At 40.8% G+C, this 17,773-nt stretch overlaps 1 protein-coding gene across 5 annotated transcripts in view; it reads right to left on the reverse strand.

Annotated features, from left to right (window-relative positions):
• Positions 1-362: 362 nt before the first annotated feature.
• The window catches only part of SERAC1 (serine active site containing 1), a 76,889-nt gene continuing 59,478 nt past the window's right edge, over positions 363-17,773 (reverse strand). For 3 of the 5 annotated variants that reach the window (XM_058735779.1, XM_058735777.1, XM_058735778.1), the window contains 7 exons: positions 10,503-10,653; positions 8,684-8,825; positions 7,568-7,662; positions 5,966-6,063; positions 4,363-4,545; positions 3,064-3,207; positions 363-1,626 (listed from right to left, as the gene is read on the reverse strand). In XM_058735779.1, coding sequence (XP_058591762.1) covers positions 1,490-1,626; positions 3,064-3,207; positions 4,363-4,545; positions 5,966-6,063; positions 7,568-7,662; positions 8,684-8,825; positions 10,503-10,653 — 950 coding nt within the window. In that variant the 3' untranslated portion in view covers positions 363-1,489. Of the gene's footprint in view, positions 1,627-3,063; positions 3,208-4,362; positions 4,546-4,598; positions 5,471-5,965; positions 6,064-7,567; positions 7,663-8,683; positions 8,826-10,502; positions 10,654-17,773 lie in introns of those variants that run through there. The other 2 variants (XR_009263440.1, XM_058735780.1) reach the window with 2 other exon arrangements.

The raw sequence follows: 17,773 nt of genomic DNA on the forward strand, positions 1-17,773 counted from the left end.
GTTTACCTTCAGATGCTGTACTTTATAGTTTTAGCTTTGGTTATCCCATTCTACAAATGTCTACCATCTTCAAAGTGCTAAAGATAGGTTTAAAAGGACCCAGCAATTCCACTCCTTATAGCCAAGAGAATGGAAAACATATGTCCACATAAAAACTTGTACATGTTTACAGCATTATTCATAATAGCCAAAAAGTGAAAAGAACCTAAATAATCATCAGCCAATGAATGCATAAACAAATGTATATCTCCACACAATTGAACATTATTTGACCATAAAGAGGAATGAAGTACTGATACATGCTACATCATACATGAACCTTGAAAACATTATGCTAAAAGAAGGCGGACACAGAGGCCACACATTGTATGATTCCATTTATATGAAATGTCCATAATACGCAAATCCATAGAGAGAGGGAGTAGATTAGTGTTTGGCAGGAGCTGAAGGGAAAGGAGGTGAGTAGTGATTGCTAATGGGTATAGAGTTAATTTGGGGGACGATGCAATGTTCTGAAATTACATAGTGGGGAGGGTCGTACAACTCTGTATATACACTAAAAATCAACTGTATATTTAAAAGGATCAATATTACGCGATTTCTATCTTAATGCTATTTAAAACTAAAAAGTCATTAACGTGATTTCATATTTCTTACATGCTCAAGGTCAACTGATGCAACTTTCAAATGAGCATGAAAGAAAGGTCTATGTTACTTAGCTAAAGAGAATCAGAGAATCTTCATACTAAGTACTGCTGATATATATATATATATATATATATATATATATATATATATATATATAATGGATTAGCTACTTTATCCTTATCTGGGGAAAATTACAAGTATAGGTAGCTGCAATCTGGAAAGAATTACTAGAGGCTACAATTCTTTTAAAAAGAGAATTATTTGTTCTCAGCAATATGAAAATAAAAACTTATAAGGAACTGCCCATGGATGACAAGTCTGACAGTTAATGTTAGACAAAGGTTTACACGGATATATATTTTTAAATTTACAGCACATGGAAACCCAGAACAAAAAATATTTATATTCTATATATTATATTCCATAGTTCAGTTTCCTCTCTAGTCTAGGTACTCTCCAAATGGCATTTTTATGGAAGGTGATGATTGCTCTCCCTTGAGAAACCATCAGTGTTCCTCCTGGTATGAGCTGGAGACAGTCACAGATGACAAAAGGCAGTCTCTGTCCGTAGCAGCTTGCTCCCTGCAGCAGGGCCAATGCTGCAAAACATAAGCTAGTGCACATGGAATTTCTTTTAAATCAAAAGAATCCAGTCTAGCCCTTCATTCTCCGATTGCCACTTTAGGTTTGTGCTTTTCAGTGCATGAAATGAGAATAGGCTGTTGCCTGCAACATGCTTCAGACCACAGTGATGCCATAGGGAATATGTTTGCATGATTGCTTAGAGCTTTAAAAGAGAAAGAGAACACCAAACTTCTTGCAAAATGGAAGAAGATAACGGTCAGTCTTCAAGATCTTTGGCTAAAGTTTCACAGATGAATTGTAAGGTACGCTGGTATAAAAAAGCATCTTTTTTCTTTGGCTTACAAATGTTCAAATGGTCAACATCCACAGGAATTAGATCTCCAATGCCTAAATCTGAAGAAAACAAAAATGTCAAAATCTAAGTAAAAATACAGGCTTCCCCTGTCAATACCGCACGAGGACAGTTGGGTGGTTCCAAATGTGATTTGGTGGTGCTAATGGACTCTAAAAAGATAAAGGAACCGGAAGTGTGACCATTGCTAAACTACATGTGACTAATCACATGAGAATGGATTCTCAGGTATAATTTTATGCTTTTCATAAACTCTTTGTAGAATTTATGTGTTCTGGCCTACTTGCTAACAGTGAACAGAACCTGAGTAGTATCATCCTCAAAACCTTTACATATTTGCATGTTATTACTAAATTATTCCACGGTTCTTTTAACCACCTCTTTTTCTAGAGTTTATGTTGTTATACTTCATAACGAGCTCCCTTATCCTGACAAGAATGGGAACGTCTCACATGGGATCCATCTTTCACTCTACCAGGGTAAGATGATTTAGTGCTTGAGAGATCTAATAGAGTTTCTGATGTTTCAGCCTAACAAAGTCCACCTAGCTGGAAGTGACAAGAGGTCCTAGTTCCAAAGTCCTTTTTTTAAGTTCTTCAACCCATGAACTCCTCACCCTATGGGGTATTACTTTGTGGTAAAGTCTCTTTAGGCTCCACTAAAGAGTATTAAGCCTTTCGTTTTATTTAGATAATACATAATGGACTTAGGACAAAACTTGTTATACAGGCTGAAGAACCATCTGCCAGGCACTCCAGATCCACACTGTCCCTGAGAGCCCTCAGTATGGCCAAATACCACCAGATAGCACCCAGCCCTGTATCAGAGGTGATCCAGTTGACCAGGTGAGGGAAAAGCGGTTCAAGAAGGGAAATGTGTGGGTTATATACTACATACAGAGTAATAGCAGAGGCTATAAAGAGAATTAAGATTTGGGCCCTACCCTCAAAGAGCCTGTGATACATTATAATACATCATAGTAACAGGTATTGGTTATTTCCAGTATTGTAAAAAAAAAAAAAAACTGGTGTTTGAATATTCCCCATCTAAGATTCCAATGGAAAAAAAAAAAAATACAATCCTCCATTTACTAAAGCTTCCACACTTTTAGCTGCATGTAGAAACCTTTAACAAATCAATCATCAGTCTGTTAAATGAAATGCTCCTTTCGTTCTGACAGAAGGGCTCTGTATTCTTACTTTCATGCGACAGAGCTCACTGGTTATGGCTAAGTTAGAAGCAGCCAATGAACCCTGGCCAGCTAGTCAGTTAAATGCAGGGATGGAAAGGAGTAATGCCAAGGTTGTATGTTGGCAGGGAAATTTTAATCTATAGCTGAAAAGAATCATAGAATCTAGATCTTCTTAAAACTGTCTCCTTAGCTGAGAAGCTGAACATAAAAACGGGTTGCTTCTGATTAAATATAGGTACCACCAACTAGGCATCTCATAGGGAACAAATTTCGCAAGAGTGAATACCTGCTGATTCCACAGGTACCACATGCAGTTTAATCATGCTACCAATGTAAGTTGGCAGTGTTTCCACGAAATTCAGCACCTGGAAGTTTTTGTCTTTAGCAAACTCCAGAAAGTCATCCTGTAGTGTTTTAAGTGCAGGAGAATCTGTAAAATTACAGAAAACAAGACTGTGACAAATTGTTTACCCAATTCATAATAAAATGTACTAAAGAGAAAATTAGGGTCCTGATGAAAGTTCGTGGCTTTTTTTCTCCTTCCCAAGAAGCTGTTAAGATGAGACTAAAGAGCTAAAGCCACCCCAGAACTGACAGAGGCCAGCAGGCAGAGGGAGAGGTTCCACATGTTACTGGCTGACTGGAAGTATGTAGGGCAATGTGGTATGTGGGACTGAGGGGTCCCTCAGTGTGCTGGCTGGCACCTTCACCCTAAAGCCCAACCTCCCATCAACAGAGCCTGTCTCTAATCACAGAGTGCCTGTCCCCCATCCTCAACTAGGAAAAGGCAACCAGGACAGACCATATCCTAGAAGATACCCTACAACCTAAAAGAGACAGACCTGGTGAACAAAAAGAAAAGAAAGGGGGGAAAAAAAACCTGGGCACAGAAGACACAGAACTCAGTGAAGAAACAGAAAAGAACTTTAAGAAAAACCTCTAATTAGTATCGTTAAAATGATTTCAAAAGAATCAGAGAATAAGAAAGAGTTTGTGGAAAATAAAACAACTTCCAAAAATAAAGTTCAATAGAAGGTTTAGAAGATGAAGTAACTCTCCATAAAGCAGGAGAGCAAATCTGAACAAAAAGACAAGTGATATATTAAGGCTCAGCCAGGGGCTCCAAAGTGATCAATAGGTGTTCCAGAAAAAGAGAAAATGCTTATCAATCAAAATAAAGATAGTACATTATAATTACTATCCTGAAAATCTTAAGTTTGTTTACGTTTTAATAAGTTGACCTTCTGAACTCATGGAAAAAAGCAGTTCGTTGGTAATTTGGAGTAATACTTAAAATTTTAAATATTTAAGATAGTATTAAAATTGTTATATTTGAGCAAATAATGGCTTAAGGGAAAGTATCAAAGAAAAATCAAGCCTAAACTAAAAATTTTCTATGACAGTCTAAACATGATTTGTATACAAATAATAAAATGGGATCACTTCTTGGCCTTTTGGCTAAGACCAAGTGTAAATAATAAAATGGGATAATATAGCCAAGTTAGACACTTTCTTCCTCCTTGTCCTGTATAACTAATATTATAATACAATCCCAATTCCCTTCGTGACAGAAGGTAAATATTACCCTTGCTGAGTTCTTTGACTTCCAAGGAGGGAAAGAGAAGATAGCGAATATTAACAGAGTATTCAGCCAGATGGGATCCATGATGAGGGACGCTATAAAAAATTATTCCTCTGGTATTGTTTATAACAGTACTCATTTCTGGCTTCTTAGAGGCTTCCAACAGCATCTTTTTGACAAGAAGACCTAGTTGTACAAAGAAAAAGAATGCATGAGCTGTTTTTCTTCTGTTATTCTAAAAAAAAAAAAAAAAAAGTAGGGCGGGGGGTGGTGGTAGGGAACATATACACAAAAAGAGATGTTTCTTTTAAAAGTTTAAACAATTCTCTATAGTCCAACAGACAGGGCTTTAAAATATTAGCACTTGATAATGTAGAATACAGATGTCCCTTTAACAGCATGGTTTGAACGTACAGGTCCACTCATAATGGATTTCGTACAGTACTGTTAATATATCTTCTCATGATCTTATTTATTGTAAGAATACAGTACGGTATACATACACAAAACATATTTATTGACCGTTATCAGTAAGGCGTCTGGTCAACAGTACGCTATCAGTAGCTAAGTTTTGGGGGAGTCAGAAGTTATATGCAGATTTTTGACTATGCAGGGGTTAGTGCCCCTAGTCCTCATGCTATTCCAGGGCCAACTGTATAGAACACAAGCCTACAAACAGGTAAGATTCTACAAACTCACCTGAAATGCAGATCTTCTATCACAGGATGCACTGTCCCACAGAAGGAGTGCCGGGCATTGCTATTTGGGGTGTCCATCAATGAAGTACATATGCAGTACTAGTCTCCCCATCCTGCCCACAGTGACCCACTAATGGCCACACCATGAGGACAATACTAATATTCAAAAGAGAGTCCCCTAAAGCTTAACCCCCAAGGAAAACAAACCTTCCGTAGGCAAATGCACCCAGGAAGGCACCATCTCTTCTGTCCTCCTACCCTGGGCTTGAAGCTGATGATGCAACACAAAGGTCACTTAGATGGTGACAGTAGACCTCTGCGGACACAAATGGCTACATCTTCCTTTCTCTCAGAAAAAGCCCAACTCTGAGTCTGCAATCCTGAGCGTTTCATCAGATAAACGAGGTCAGAGGCTGCAACAAGGCCCATTGCAGGGCAGCTGGTGAAAACTCGCAGAGAAAGGGGGTGGGGAGTGGGCTGGGAGGGGCAGGGGATGTTGCTTAGCAAGCCTACACCAGGTCCCAGATGCTATCACACCTCCCCTTCAGCAGGCTTGGGGCTGGGGCTGTGGGCTCCGCAGTGGTCGGGGGAGCAGGGAAGCGGGGAGCACAAGGACCAGCCAGGAATGCTGAGGGATATTTATAGGTCAGGCTTATATAAGCCATAGACTGCTTCTGCTGTTTACTGATTCTCACTACATGAAATCATGATGTTGTCAAACTCCTGTTCCTTGTGGTCCCCTTGTAGAAAAACAAATAGCAGGGAAGGAGAGGAGAGTAATTTAAAAACTTAGCCACAGCCAAAAACGTTAATTTGGGAGGAAAGGGCCAGTGTTAAGTGAAACAGCTGGGGTAACTCAGCTCCAACAGCCTCACAGCGCTGGCTTCACAGCGATGAAACGTACTTACCTCCCATGCTGTGTGACACCCAAATGACTGGCCTGTCCCCAACACCAGCAGCTCTGAGCTTCCTCAGAAGCTCGTCGCTCCTGAATGCAATGGACTTCCTGAATGAAAAGAAACCAGCAGGAATAACCTGGGGCTACTGCCTCCCCGCCACAAATTTTATTCTCCAATTTTTTAAGACAAGAACTTTTTTGGGCCAATACCATACACTACATTTTGAGGTCAGGAATACCCCTATTCTCTCTGCTTGATTTCTACAACTGCTCATTCCCCATTTCTTAGTCACACTGGCATAACTGGGAATATCTAGGCCCAGAACAGGCCACTCGTTTACTCAACAAGCAGGGTTTGAGCATCTAATATGCGTGTGGCGATTTTTACAAGTCAAGCTCGGGTCTCGCACCAACTGCTCCCACCACTTAGGATGTGTGTCCTTTCTCATTATGTGGCCTGAAAATAACACCATGTTGTCTCTTGTGAGTTCACCTATGTGGTCACCTGCCATTGCTGGTTAGTTCTACTTGTATTTATGCTGCAAACATTAATCTTTCGTCATTTTGGCTATTTAGAAATACCAGAGAGCTATCAGAATCAGAAAATTCAAAGTAATTTTCAAGCAAAAAGGGAACTTCAAAACTATGTAGTCTGGTAGTTTTAAACTGTTTATCTAGGGGTGCCTGGGTGGCTCAGTCGGTTGAGCGTCCGACTTCAGCTCAGGTGATGATCTCACGGTCTGTGAGTTCGAGGCCTGGGTCGGGCTCTGTGCTGACAGCTCAGAGCCTGGAGCCTGCTTCGGATTCTGTGTCTCCCTCTCTCTCTGCCCCTAACCCACTCATGCTCTGTCTCTCTCTGCCTCAAAAATAAATAAAAACATTAAACAAATTTTTTTTAAATAAAAATAAACTATAGATATAGAATCCTTTCCTTGCAATAAAGGTTTGTCAGAGTTCCTCCAGGTGAAATGGGGAAGGACCCTTGAGCTCTTGCCCACTGGCCCTCAGAACACTTCTCTGGCACCTAAGTGGGAGCCGTTCACCAGTGACAATCAGTTTGGTAACAGTGATTCCGACCAACTCTCTCAATTTGCAGACCAAGCCTCCCAGACAAGTTAGATGGCTTGTTGATCACACAGTGGGTCAGAGGTAGAATCAGCTACAGTCTTAGTCCCGGAGCCAAGAGGTCCAGGGCTCCTTCATGTATATACAGTCAGCACATGTGACCTACAAGTGACACCGGGAGCCTACAGTGCTCAGCATCTTTTTCTTTGCTTTAGTCAACATACTTGTGAACACGAAAGGAAAAAACTTCACGTTTACTTCTGAGAGTAAAGGAGACTTTGCTATAGAATCCACTGGTCCTTACTATGAGAATAGTTACAAATGAACCACTTTAGGAATCCAACATTGACGCTGTATCTAAGCCTTATACTATTTCATTGTTTATATATTACTAACTCCTTCTAGAAGGAAGAGAAAAAAGGCTAGGGTTTTCATAATAAAATTCTGTCTGTGGCATCAAAAGCTAAAGCCCCTCTCCCCACCCCAGAGGGTCCACTTGTGGCCTGCACCCTGGCCCTTCCTCCCAGCCCACAGCTTCCTCTGTTACCTTTCCATTGGGCACCTCGTTCTCCAGTCGCTCAGGCTGGTGTCATACTCCACAGATATAATTCGGAGAGCAGGACAGTCTCTTGCCAACCATGTCTATATAATTAAAAGGTACAAAAGAACATATATGAACAAAAGAACATATATGAATTTCCACTGCTTCAGTTATTTCCTAGTAATTGATACCTGTAACTAAAGGTCACTGTAATACTGACGACTAATAAACATAGCGTTAGAATAAAGTTTAAAGGTGACTAGAAAACCAGTTCCAATGTTTTATCTTTTTATGTCTCTGGTCACAAGGTGGCACCAATATTTAGGAGCATAAGGCCAATGCAAATTTCCAGAACATATTCTCAATTTTAATGCACTATAGCCAAAAGCAAGGAGTTCCTGGAATCCAGATCAAATTAGATTTTGGAGAGCACTTACTAGAAAGTTATGATCTCAGCACAAAGAATATGATGGTTGAAGATTTGACCTGGAACTCAGAGATACTAATTGAGTCACAGTTGTCTGTGGACCCAGGGTCTATCATACTTCAGTGTTGCTAGAGACCAAGTGCAAACCATTCTTTGCGGGATAAGCCTCTGTGAAGGTGAGGAAGCCACGGTGGGACAAAGTCCAAGAAACTGCACATGTGCAACAACCGTGTTCACTGAACTTTAGGTATATTCCACTGGACGCATTCATCTCAGAGTTAAGGCTCTCAGAAGAAATGTCATCAAGGAAATCCAAAGTAGAATTATTTCTTCAAAGTATTTCTGTTTTTATAATTATTAAAGTCACAGAACTAGCTAACTATTATGAATATGTTATGGGTTATATTTTTAATAGGAGTGAACAAATACTAGCCCTCACCCATTTTTTAACTTAGTGAAATACTCCTTGAGAGTTATAGCCCACACCCTGATCAGAAATTACACAACAGAAGGCAGGGTGACAAGCCGAGCTGTTCAGGAATATACTACGAATGTCCCCAAGGAACAGAAAATCTGCATGGAAGAAAAATCCCAGTAGAAAGAGAAAAATAAGGAAATCACAATGAGGCCCTGACAGCTGGAGACACCAATGTGTCATGAAGAAGGTGGCCTAACCAAAGTCAGCACTTCCTTACCTTAGGCCAACATGTTGTATACCTGGCATCGTCCTCTAAAATCTTTTCAGTTAAAAGCTGCTCATTGTCCTGCTGGCGCCATGTTTTGAATGCTGCTCCCATAAGGCCATGAATAAAAAGGACATCTGCTTTAATGGGCTGACTGACGGGGGAGAGAGTTTTAAAAAGAAGCAGAATAAACGCATTACTGCTTGGGAAAGAATCTACACAGCACTCTGTGGATGGTGCTTAGCAAGCTTATATGACAGCAAATAAAACCACGAAGGCAGGCCGTGTAAGCACAGGTGCGCCGAGGATCCCTGTAAGGAGTCTGGGCACAGAGACATGGAGCGTGCTTGCTACTCTATAAAAGTGGACACAGATCCAGCCAATAGACCAACCAAAGTCAACTGGAATAAGTTTGGTGACTAATGAAGCGACACATGTCATAGACTGCCCTCCAAAGAATTTCATGAGAATACTCCACAAATCAATAAAAGTATTTAAGAAATTAAGTTAGTGTAGTTTCAAATTGAGTATGCATGAGAGATTTTTTAAAACTTATCAAGGGAAATGTTTAGCAGAAATGAAATTTAAAAGTAATTTATTGTCTTTAGATAGGACATTTTTAAAAACTGGACATAGTGTATTACTTGTAAGTTATTTATAGTACCCACACAATTATGCAATACATATAAAATACATTTCCATATTATTTGTTTATAAATTGGAATTATCCAGGCAATCCGTTTTTCAATTAAATGTTTTTACTATTTTCTGAGGTATTATTTTTTTTTAATATTTATTTATTTCAGAGAGAGAGAGAGACAGAGTGTGAGCAGGGTAGGGGCAGAGAGAGAGAGAGGGAGAACACAGAATCCAAAGCAGGCTCCAGGCTCTGAGCTGTCCGCACAGAGCCTGACACAGGGCTCAAACCCACAAACCATGAGATCATGACCTGAGCCGAAATCAGATGCTTAACTGACTGAGCTACTCAGGCACTCCTCTGAGGTATTATTTTAAAGTGCCTGATAAGGGGCACCTGGATGGCTCAATTGGTTAAAGGTCTGACTCTTGATTTCAGCTCAGGTCATGATCTCAGGGTTCTGTGAGATCGAGCCCTGCGAAAGGGCTCTGCGCTGACAGCAGGGAGCCTGCTTGGGATTCTCTCTCTCCCTCTCTCAAAATAAATGAATAAAAACTTTTTTAAAAAATTCTAAATAAATAAATACATAAAGTGCCTGACAAAAATCCCAGAAATATGTAAGTTTTTCATTGTGGTCCTTTCTATATTTACAATCTCAGCAATGATACAACTGGAAATGGTGACCAGATATAACCTTAAGGAGTAAGAGTCAAATTTATTACAACTTCTTCCTTCTAGTCCATGATTTTATAACTTGCATAAACTTTCTGCAGTCCTTTTGAGTTCTAGAACCAGACTAATAGGATTGCCTGCATAGAGTGTCCTATCTCCTTCCATGCAAACCATCTCTACAATCCTAATCAGCTATTAACTCAGATCTCCAAGAACCCAGCAGTGAAACAAACAACCCACATTACAAAACTCAAGCGGGCCACACTCCAGGAGGTGAACACTATCTTACTGAAGGCCGGCCCTTGGTGTAAAATCACGCTGATAATTTAGCCAGTTCCATACTTTCATGACAGCCTGCAATTCTTCTGAGGTTATTATGGACAAGCGGAGTCAGTATATAAGGTTATCAGGATTATCTGTAAGGCATTTAACATCTAAATTACGCAGAAATAAAATAAAAAGATAAGCCCTCTAGGCTTTACCTCCCCACAGGAGACAAAGCGACACCATTTGCTTTCTTACCTTGTGCGATACTGGGGGTGTAGTATGTACACGCCGTCCTGGTATTTTTCTCGCATGGTCTCTCGGTCTAGATTAGCCAGGGTTCTGGCAGCATGTGAGGCCTCCATTATGCGGGGAGACTTCATTGCTTCTGCCAGTATAGAAACCCAACCTGGTGAGAAGAACAAGCTCCTAAATGCCGACGCTACTCCATCTCAGACTATGAGCGGTTTCTGGCTGAAAATAACAGGAGAAAGGCAGACTCCAGCGTCTGTCTCACAGAAAAGAGCGACTACTCCAACTCCATTCTGCCCTAAGGTCCTCTGGGTCCCACAGCACGTCATGTCCCAAGCCAGGTACCCTCTCCTCTATAGGAGGTCTCAAAGAAGGTAGGGGTTTAAGAGCCATTTTCTTTATTTAGAAAATCTAACAAAAGTTGCAATGACTAGAGATGTCATCAACAGTAAGAAAATAGGGTATTTTGCTTTCAGCAAGAATTATTAAACTCAGTAATTTTAATACTAGTTATTTCATCCCGATTGTCAGTCACATTAGCAGTGTTTAATGCACATAAGAAACGATTTCTTTATAATGAGCTTGCTTAGAAATAACAAGTATTCGCAATGATGTGGAAAAAAAAGGAAACTTGGTGGGAATGTGAGCTGGTATAGCCAATGTGGACAACAGTACGAAGGTTCATCAAAAAATTAAAAATAGAATTATCATAGGATCTAGTAATTCCTCTACTGGGTATTTACCCAAATGAAACAAAAACACTAATTCAAAAAGACATAGGTCCCCCTATGTATACTGAATTATTTATAATATGGAAGAGCAAGATATGGAAACAACTCAAGTGTCCATCCACAGATAAGTGGATAAAGAAGATGTGGTATATATGCAGAATATTGCCCAACCTTAAAAAAAAAAAAAAGGAATCTTGCCATTTGCAATGACATGGCTGCAGTTAGAGGGTATCCTGCTAAGTGAAATAAGTCAGAGACAAATACTATATGATTTCACTCATATGTGAAATTTAAGAAACGAAAACAGAAAAAAGAGACAAACTAAAAAAAACTTAGCTATAGAGAAGAAACTGATGGTTGCCAGAGGGGCCGGTGTGGGGGGATGGGAGAAACAGGTGAAGGGGATAAAGAGGACACTTATCATAAGCACTGAGTAATGTACAATGGGTGAATCATATTGTACACCTGAAACTAATATAACACTGTACATTAGGTTTCAATTTAAAAAAAGAATATTAAAAAAGTAATAGTGCTTGATATATGAAAGTCTGTAAAACATGGGGTTCAGGAAGGAAATGTTTTTTTCTCAGCTCAGAGATTCACAGTATTTGACAGCTATTTGACTTCTCAATGACCTTTTTTTTTGTTAACTCTACCCCCGACATAGGGCTCAAACTCAAGACCCAGAGATCAAGAGTTGGCTCCAGCAACTGGGCCAGCCAGGTGCCCCTAATATATACATGCTATATACTTTATAATGCACTTTTTTTCTTCAACAACATAGGATTATACTACAATATGGCTACAGTATGGGTTGTTTTTTAAGTTTATTTATTTAGGTAATCTCTATACCCAACGTGGGGCTTAAACTCACAACCTGGAGATCAAGAGTTACATGCTGTACTGACTGAACCAGCCAGGTGCCCCCAAAACATTATTTTTTAAAGAGACACAAAGCCATATTATGTGCAATATGGCTTCATTTATTTTTCATGTTTTTGGTACTTAAAACATGACACTTTTTGCACATAAATATGTATGGAAGTGCATGTAAACACACGCCCACGCATGCGCACACACACCTATAAAGGCACCTAGTTTGGTGCCTGGTCATCACCTCATAGGAGGGAGTTGGGTTGGGGAGGGCTCCGTAAAAAGGTGGGTTTAACTTTTTTGCTCTATGTTCTCTGAAGTTATTTACCAGGAGAATCTATTCACATATTATTTATATAACTTAAAATAATACAACATGGACCTTGAGGGCAGAAAGATTTGGGCTTAAAATTTCTGTCCCCTACCGATGCTGTGGAACCTCAGTCAAGTTACTTGGGCCGGAAGAAGATTCTAATAAATAAATCCAAATAAAAACTGCATTTACCAAGCCCAGCAGGCACTCAGCTGTCCCCATGTCCTCCTCCCACGCTCCGTGGCAAAAGTGTTAAGGATCAGTGTGATGATAGGCGGCCAGTATTTAATAACCCAGAAGTCTCAGACCGAATCATCATTTTTTAACAATATTCAAATTTGTAACATCAAAAAAAAAAAAATGTCCCTTCAAAATGTTCTAAAGAATGCTTTATGGGAGAGGGAAGATGGCGGCGTAGGAGGACGCTGGGCTCACCGCGCGTCCTGCCGATCACTTAGATTCCACCCACACCCGCCTAAAGAACCCAGAAAACCGCCAGAGGATGAGCAGAACGGAGTCTCCGGAGCCAAGCGCAGACGAGAGGCCCACGGAAGAGGGGAGGAAGGGCGGCGAGGCGGTGCGCGCTCCACGGACTGGCGGGAGGGAGCCGGGGCAGAGGGGCGGCTCGCCGGCCAAGCGGAGCCCCCGAGTCGGGCTGGCAAAAGCGGAGGGGCCGGACGGACTGGGTTCCGACAGCAAGCGCGACTTAGCGTCTGGGAGGTCAGAAGTTAACAGCTCTGCTCAGAAAGCGGGAAGGCTGGAGGACAAAGGGAGAGCTGCTGAGCCCCCGGACGGCAGAGCTCAGCTTGGCGGGGAACAAAGGCGCTGGCCAGCGCCATTCCCCCGCCCATCCCCCAGCCAAAATCCCAAAGAGAACCGGTTCCTGCCGGGGAACTTGCTCGCTCCGCGCAAACACCCAACTCTGTGCTCCTGCGGAGCCAAACCTCCGGCAGCGGATCTGACTCCCTCCTGCTGCCACAGGGCCCCTCCTGAAGTGGATCACCTAAGGAGAAGCGAGCTGAGCCTGCCCCTCCCGCCCCCGTGCACCTTGCCTACCCACCCCAGCTAATACGCCAGAGCCCCAGCACCACAAGCCTGGAAGTGTGCAAGTAGCCCGGACGGGCCACGCCACCCCACAGTGAATCCCGCCCCTAGGAGAGGGGAAGAGAAGGCACACACCAGTCTGACTGTGGCCCCAGCGGTGGGCTGGGGGCGGACATCAGGTCGGACTGTGGCCCCGCCCACCAACTCCAGTTATACACCACAGCACGGGGGAAGTGCCCTGCGGGTCCTCACCGCTCCAGGGACTATCCAAAATGACCAAACGGAAGAATTCCCCTCAGAAGAATCTCCAGGAAATAACAACAGCTAATGAACTGATCAAAAAGGATTTAAATAATATAACAGAAAGCGAATTTAGAATAATAGTCATAAAATTAATCGCTGGGCTTGAAAACAGTATAGAGGACAGCAGAGAATCTCTTGCCACAGAGATCAAGGGACTAAGGAACAGTCACGAGGAGCTGAAAAACGCTTTAAACGAAATGCAAAACAAAATGGAAACGACGACGGCTCGGATTGAAGAGGCAGAGGAGAGAATAGGTGAACTAGAAGATAAAGTTATGGAAAAAGAGGAAGCTGAGAGAAAGAGAGATAAAAAAAATCCAGGAGTATGAGGGGAAAATTAGAGAACTAAGTGATACACTAAAAAGAAATAATATACGCATAATTGGTATCCCAGAGGAGGAAGAGAGAGGGAAAGGTGCTGAAGGGGTACTTGAAGAAATTATAGCTGAGAACTTCCTGAACTGGGGAAGGAAAAAGGCATTGAAATCCAAGAGGCACAGAGAACTCCCTTCAGACGTAACTTGAATCGATCTTCTGCACGACATATCATAGTGAAACTGGCAAAATACAAGGATAAAGAGAAAATTCTGAAAGCAGCAAGGGATAAACGTGCCCTCACATATAAAGGGAGACCTATAAGACTCGTGACTGATCTCTCTTTTGAAACTTGGCAGGCCAGAAAGGATTGGCACGATATCTTCAGTGTGCTAAACAGAAAAAATATGCAGCCGAGAATCCTTTACCCAGCAAGTCTGTCATTTAGAATAGAAGGAGAGATAAAGGTCTTCCCAAACAAACAAAAACTGAAGGAATTTGTCACCACTAAACCAGCCCTACAAGAGATCCTAAGGGGGAATCCTGTGAGACAAAGTACCAGAGACATCACTACAAGCATAAAACATACAGACATCACAATGACTCTAAACCCGTATCTTTCTATAATAACACTGAATGTAAATGGATTAAATGCGCCAACCAAAAGACATAGGGTATCAGAATGGATAAAAAAACAAGACCCATCTATTTGCTGTCTACAAGAGACTCATTTTAGACCTGAGGACACCTTTAGATTGAGAGTGAGGGGATGGAGAACTATTTATCATGCTACTGGAAGCCAAAAGAAAGCTGGAGTAGCCATACTTATATCAGACAAACTAGACTTTAAATTAAAGGCTGTAACAAGAGATGAAGAAGGGCATTATATAATAATTACAGGGTCTATCCATCAGGAAGAGCTAACAATTATTAATGTCTATGCGCCGAATACCGGAGCCCCCAGATATATAAAACAATTACTCATAAACATAAGCAACCTTATTGATAAGAATGTGGTCATTGCAGGGGACTTTAACACCCTACTTACAGAAATGGATAGATCATCTAGACACACAGTCAATAAAGAAACAAGGGCCCTGAATGATACATTGGATCAGATGGACTTGACAGATATATTTAGAACTCTGCATCCCAAAGCAACAGAATATACTTTCTTCTCGAGTGCACATGGAACATTCTCCAAGATAGATCACATACTGGGTCACAAAACAGCCCTTCATAAGTTTACAAGAATTGAAATTATACCATGCATACTTTCAGACCACAATGCTATGAAGCTTGAAATCAACCACATGAAAAAGTATGGAAAATCTCCAAAAGCATGGAGGTTAAAGAACACCCTACTAACGAATGAGTGGGTCAACCAGGCAATTAGAGAAGAAATTAAAAAATATATGGAAACAAACGAAAATGAAAATACAACAATCCAAACGCTTTGGGATGCAGCGAAGGCAGTCCTGAGAGGAAAATACATTGCAATCCAGGCCTATCTCAAGAAACAAGAAAAATCCCAAATACAAAATCTAACAGCACACCTAAAGGAAATAGAAGCAGAACAGCAAAGGCAGCCTAAACCCAGCAGAAGAAGAGAAATCATAAAGATCAGAGCAGAAATAAACAATATAGAATCTAAAAAAACTGTAGAGCAGATCAACGAAACCAAGAGTTGGTTTTTTGAAAAAATAAACAAAATTGACAAACCTCTAGCCAGGCTTCTCAAAAAGAAAAGGGAGATGACCCAAATAGATAAAATCATGAATGAAAATGGAATTATTACAACCAATCCCTCAGAGATACAAACAATTATCAGGGAATACTATGAAAAATTATATGCCAACAAATTGGACAACCTGGAAGAAATGGACAAATTCCTAAACACCCACACTCTTCCAAAACTCAATCAGGAGGAAATAGAAAGCTTGAACAGACCCATAACCAGTTGAAGAAATTGAATCGGTTATCAAAAATCTCCCAATAAATAAGAGTCCAGGACCAGATGGCTTCCCAGGGGAGTTCTACCAGACGTTTAAAGCAGAGATAATACCTATCCTTCTCAAGCTATTCCAAGAAATAGAAAGGGAAGGAAAACTTCCAGACTCATTCTATGAAGCCAGTATTACTTTGATTCCTAAACCAGACAGAGACCCAGTAAAAAAAAAGAGAACTACAGGCCAATATCCCTGATGAATATGGATGCAAAAATTCTCAATAAGATACTAGCAAATCGAATTCAACGGCATATAAAAAGAATTATTCACCATGATCAAGTGGGATTCATTCCTGGGATGCAGGGCTGGTTCAACATTCGCAAATCGATCAACGTGATACATCACATTAACAAAAAAAGAGAGAAGAACCATATGATCCTGTCAATCGATGCAGAAAATGCCTTTGACAAAATCCAGCACCCTTTCTTAATAAAAACCCTTGAGAAAGTCGGGATAGAAGGAACATACTTAAAGATCATAAAAGCCATTTATGAAAAGCCCACAGCTAATATCATCCTCAATGGGGAAAAACTGAGAGCTTTTTCCCTGAGATCAGGAACAAGACAGGGATGCCCACTCTCACCGCTGTTGTTCAACATAGTGCTGGAAGTTCTAGCATCAGCAATCAGACAACAAAAGGAAATCAAAGGCATCCAAATTGGCAAAGATGAAGTCAAGCTTTCGCTTTTTGCAGATAACATGATATTATACATGGAAAATCCGACAGACTCCACCAAAAGTCTGCTAGAACTGATACATGAATTCAGCAAAGTTGCAGGATACAAAATCAATGTACAGAAATCAGTTGCATTCTTATACACTAACAATGAAGCAACAGAAAGACAAATAAAGAAACTGATCCCATTCACAATTGCACCAAGAAGCATAAAATACCTAGGAATAAATCTAGCCAAAGATGTAAAAGATCTGTATGCTGAAAACTATAGAAAGCTTATGAAGGAAATTGAAGAAGATATAAAGAAACGGAAAGACATTCCTGCTCATGGAATGGAAGAATAAATATTGTCAAAATGTCAATACTACCCAAAGCTATCTACACATTCAATGCAATCCCAATCAAAATTGCACCAGCATTCTTCTCGAAACTAGAACAAGCAATCCTAAAATTCATATGGAACCACAAAAGGCCCCGAATAGCCAAAGTAATTTTGAAGAAGAAGACCAAAGCGGGAGGCATCACAATCCCAGACTTTAGCCTCTACTACAAAGCTGTCATCATCAAGACAGCATGGTATTGGCACAAAAACAGACACATAGACCAATGGAATAGAATAGAAACCCCAGAACTAGACCCACAAACATATGGCCAACTCATCTTTGACAAAGCAGGAAAGAACATCCAATGGAAAAAAGATAGTCTCTTTAACAAATGGTGCTGGGAGAACTGGACAGCAACATGCAGAAGGTTGAAACTAGACCACTTTCTCACACCATTCACAAAAATAAACTCAAAATGGATAAAGGACCTGAATGTGAGACAGGAAACCATCAAAACCTTAGAGGAGAAAATAGGAAAAGACCTCTCTGACCTCAGCCGTAGCAATCTCTTACTCAACACATCCCCAAAGGCAAGGGAATTAAAAGCAAAAGTGAATTACTGGGACCTTATGAAGATAAAAAGCTTCTGCACAGCAAAGGAAACAACCAACAAAACTAAAAGGCAACCAA

Source organism: Neofelis nebulosa, chromosome 6 (assembly GCF_028018385.1).
Source record: "Neofelis nebulosa isolate mNeoNeb1 chromosome 6, mNeoNeb1.pri, whole genome shotgun sequence".
NCBI classification, from domain to species: Eukaryota; Metazoa; Chordata; class Mammalia; order Carnivora; family Felidae; genus Neofelis; species Neofelis nebulosa.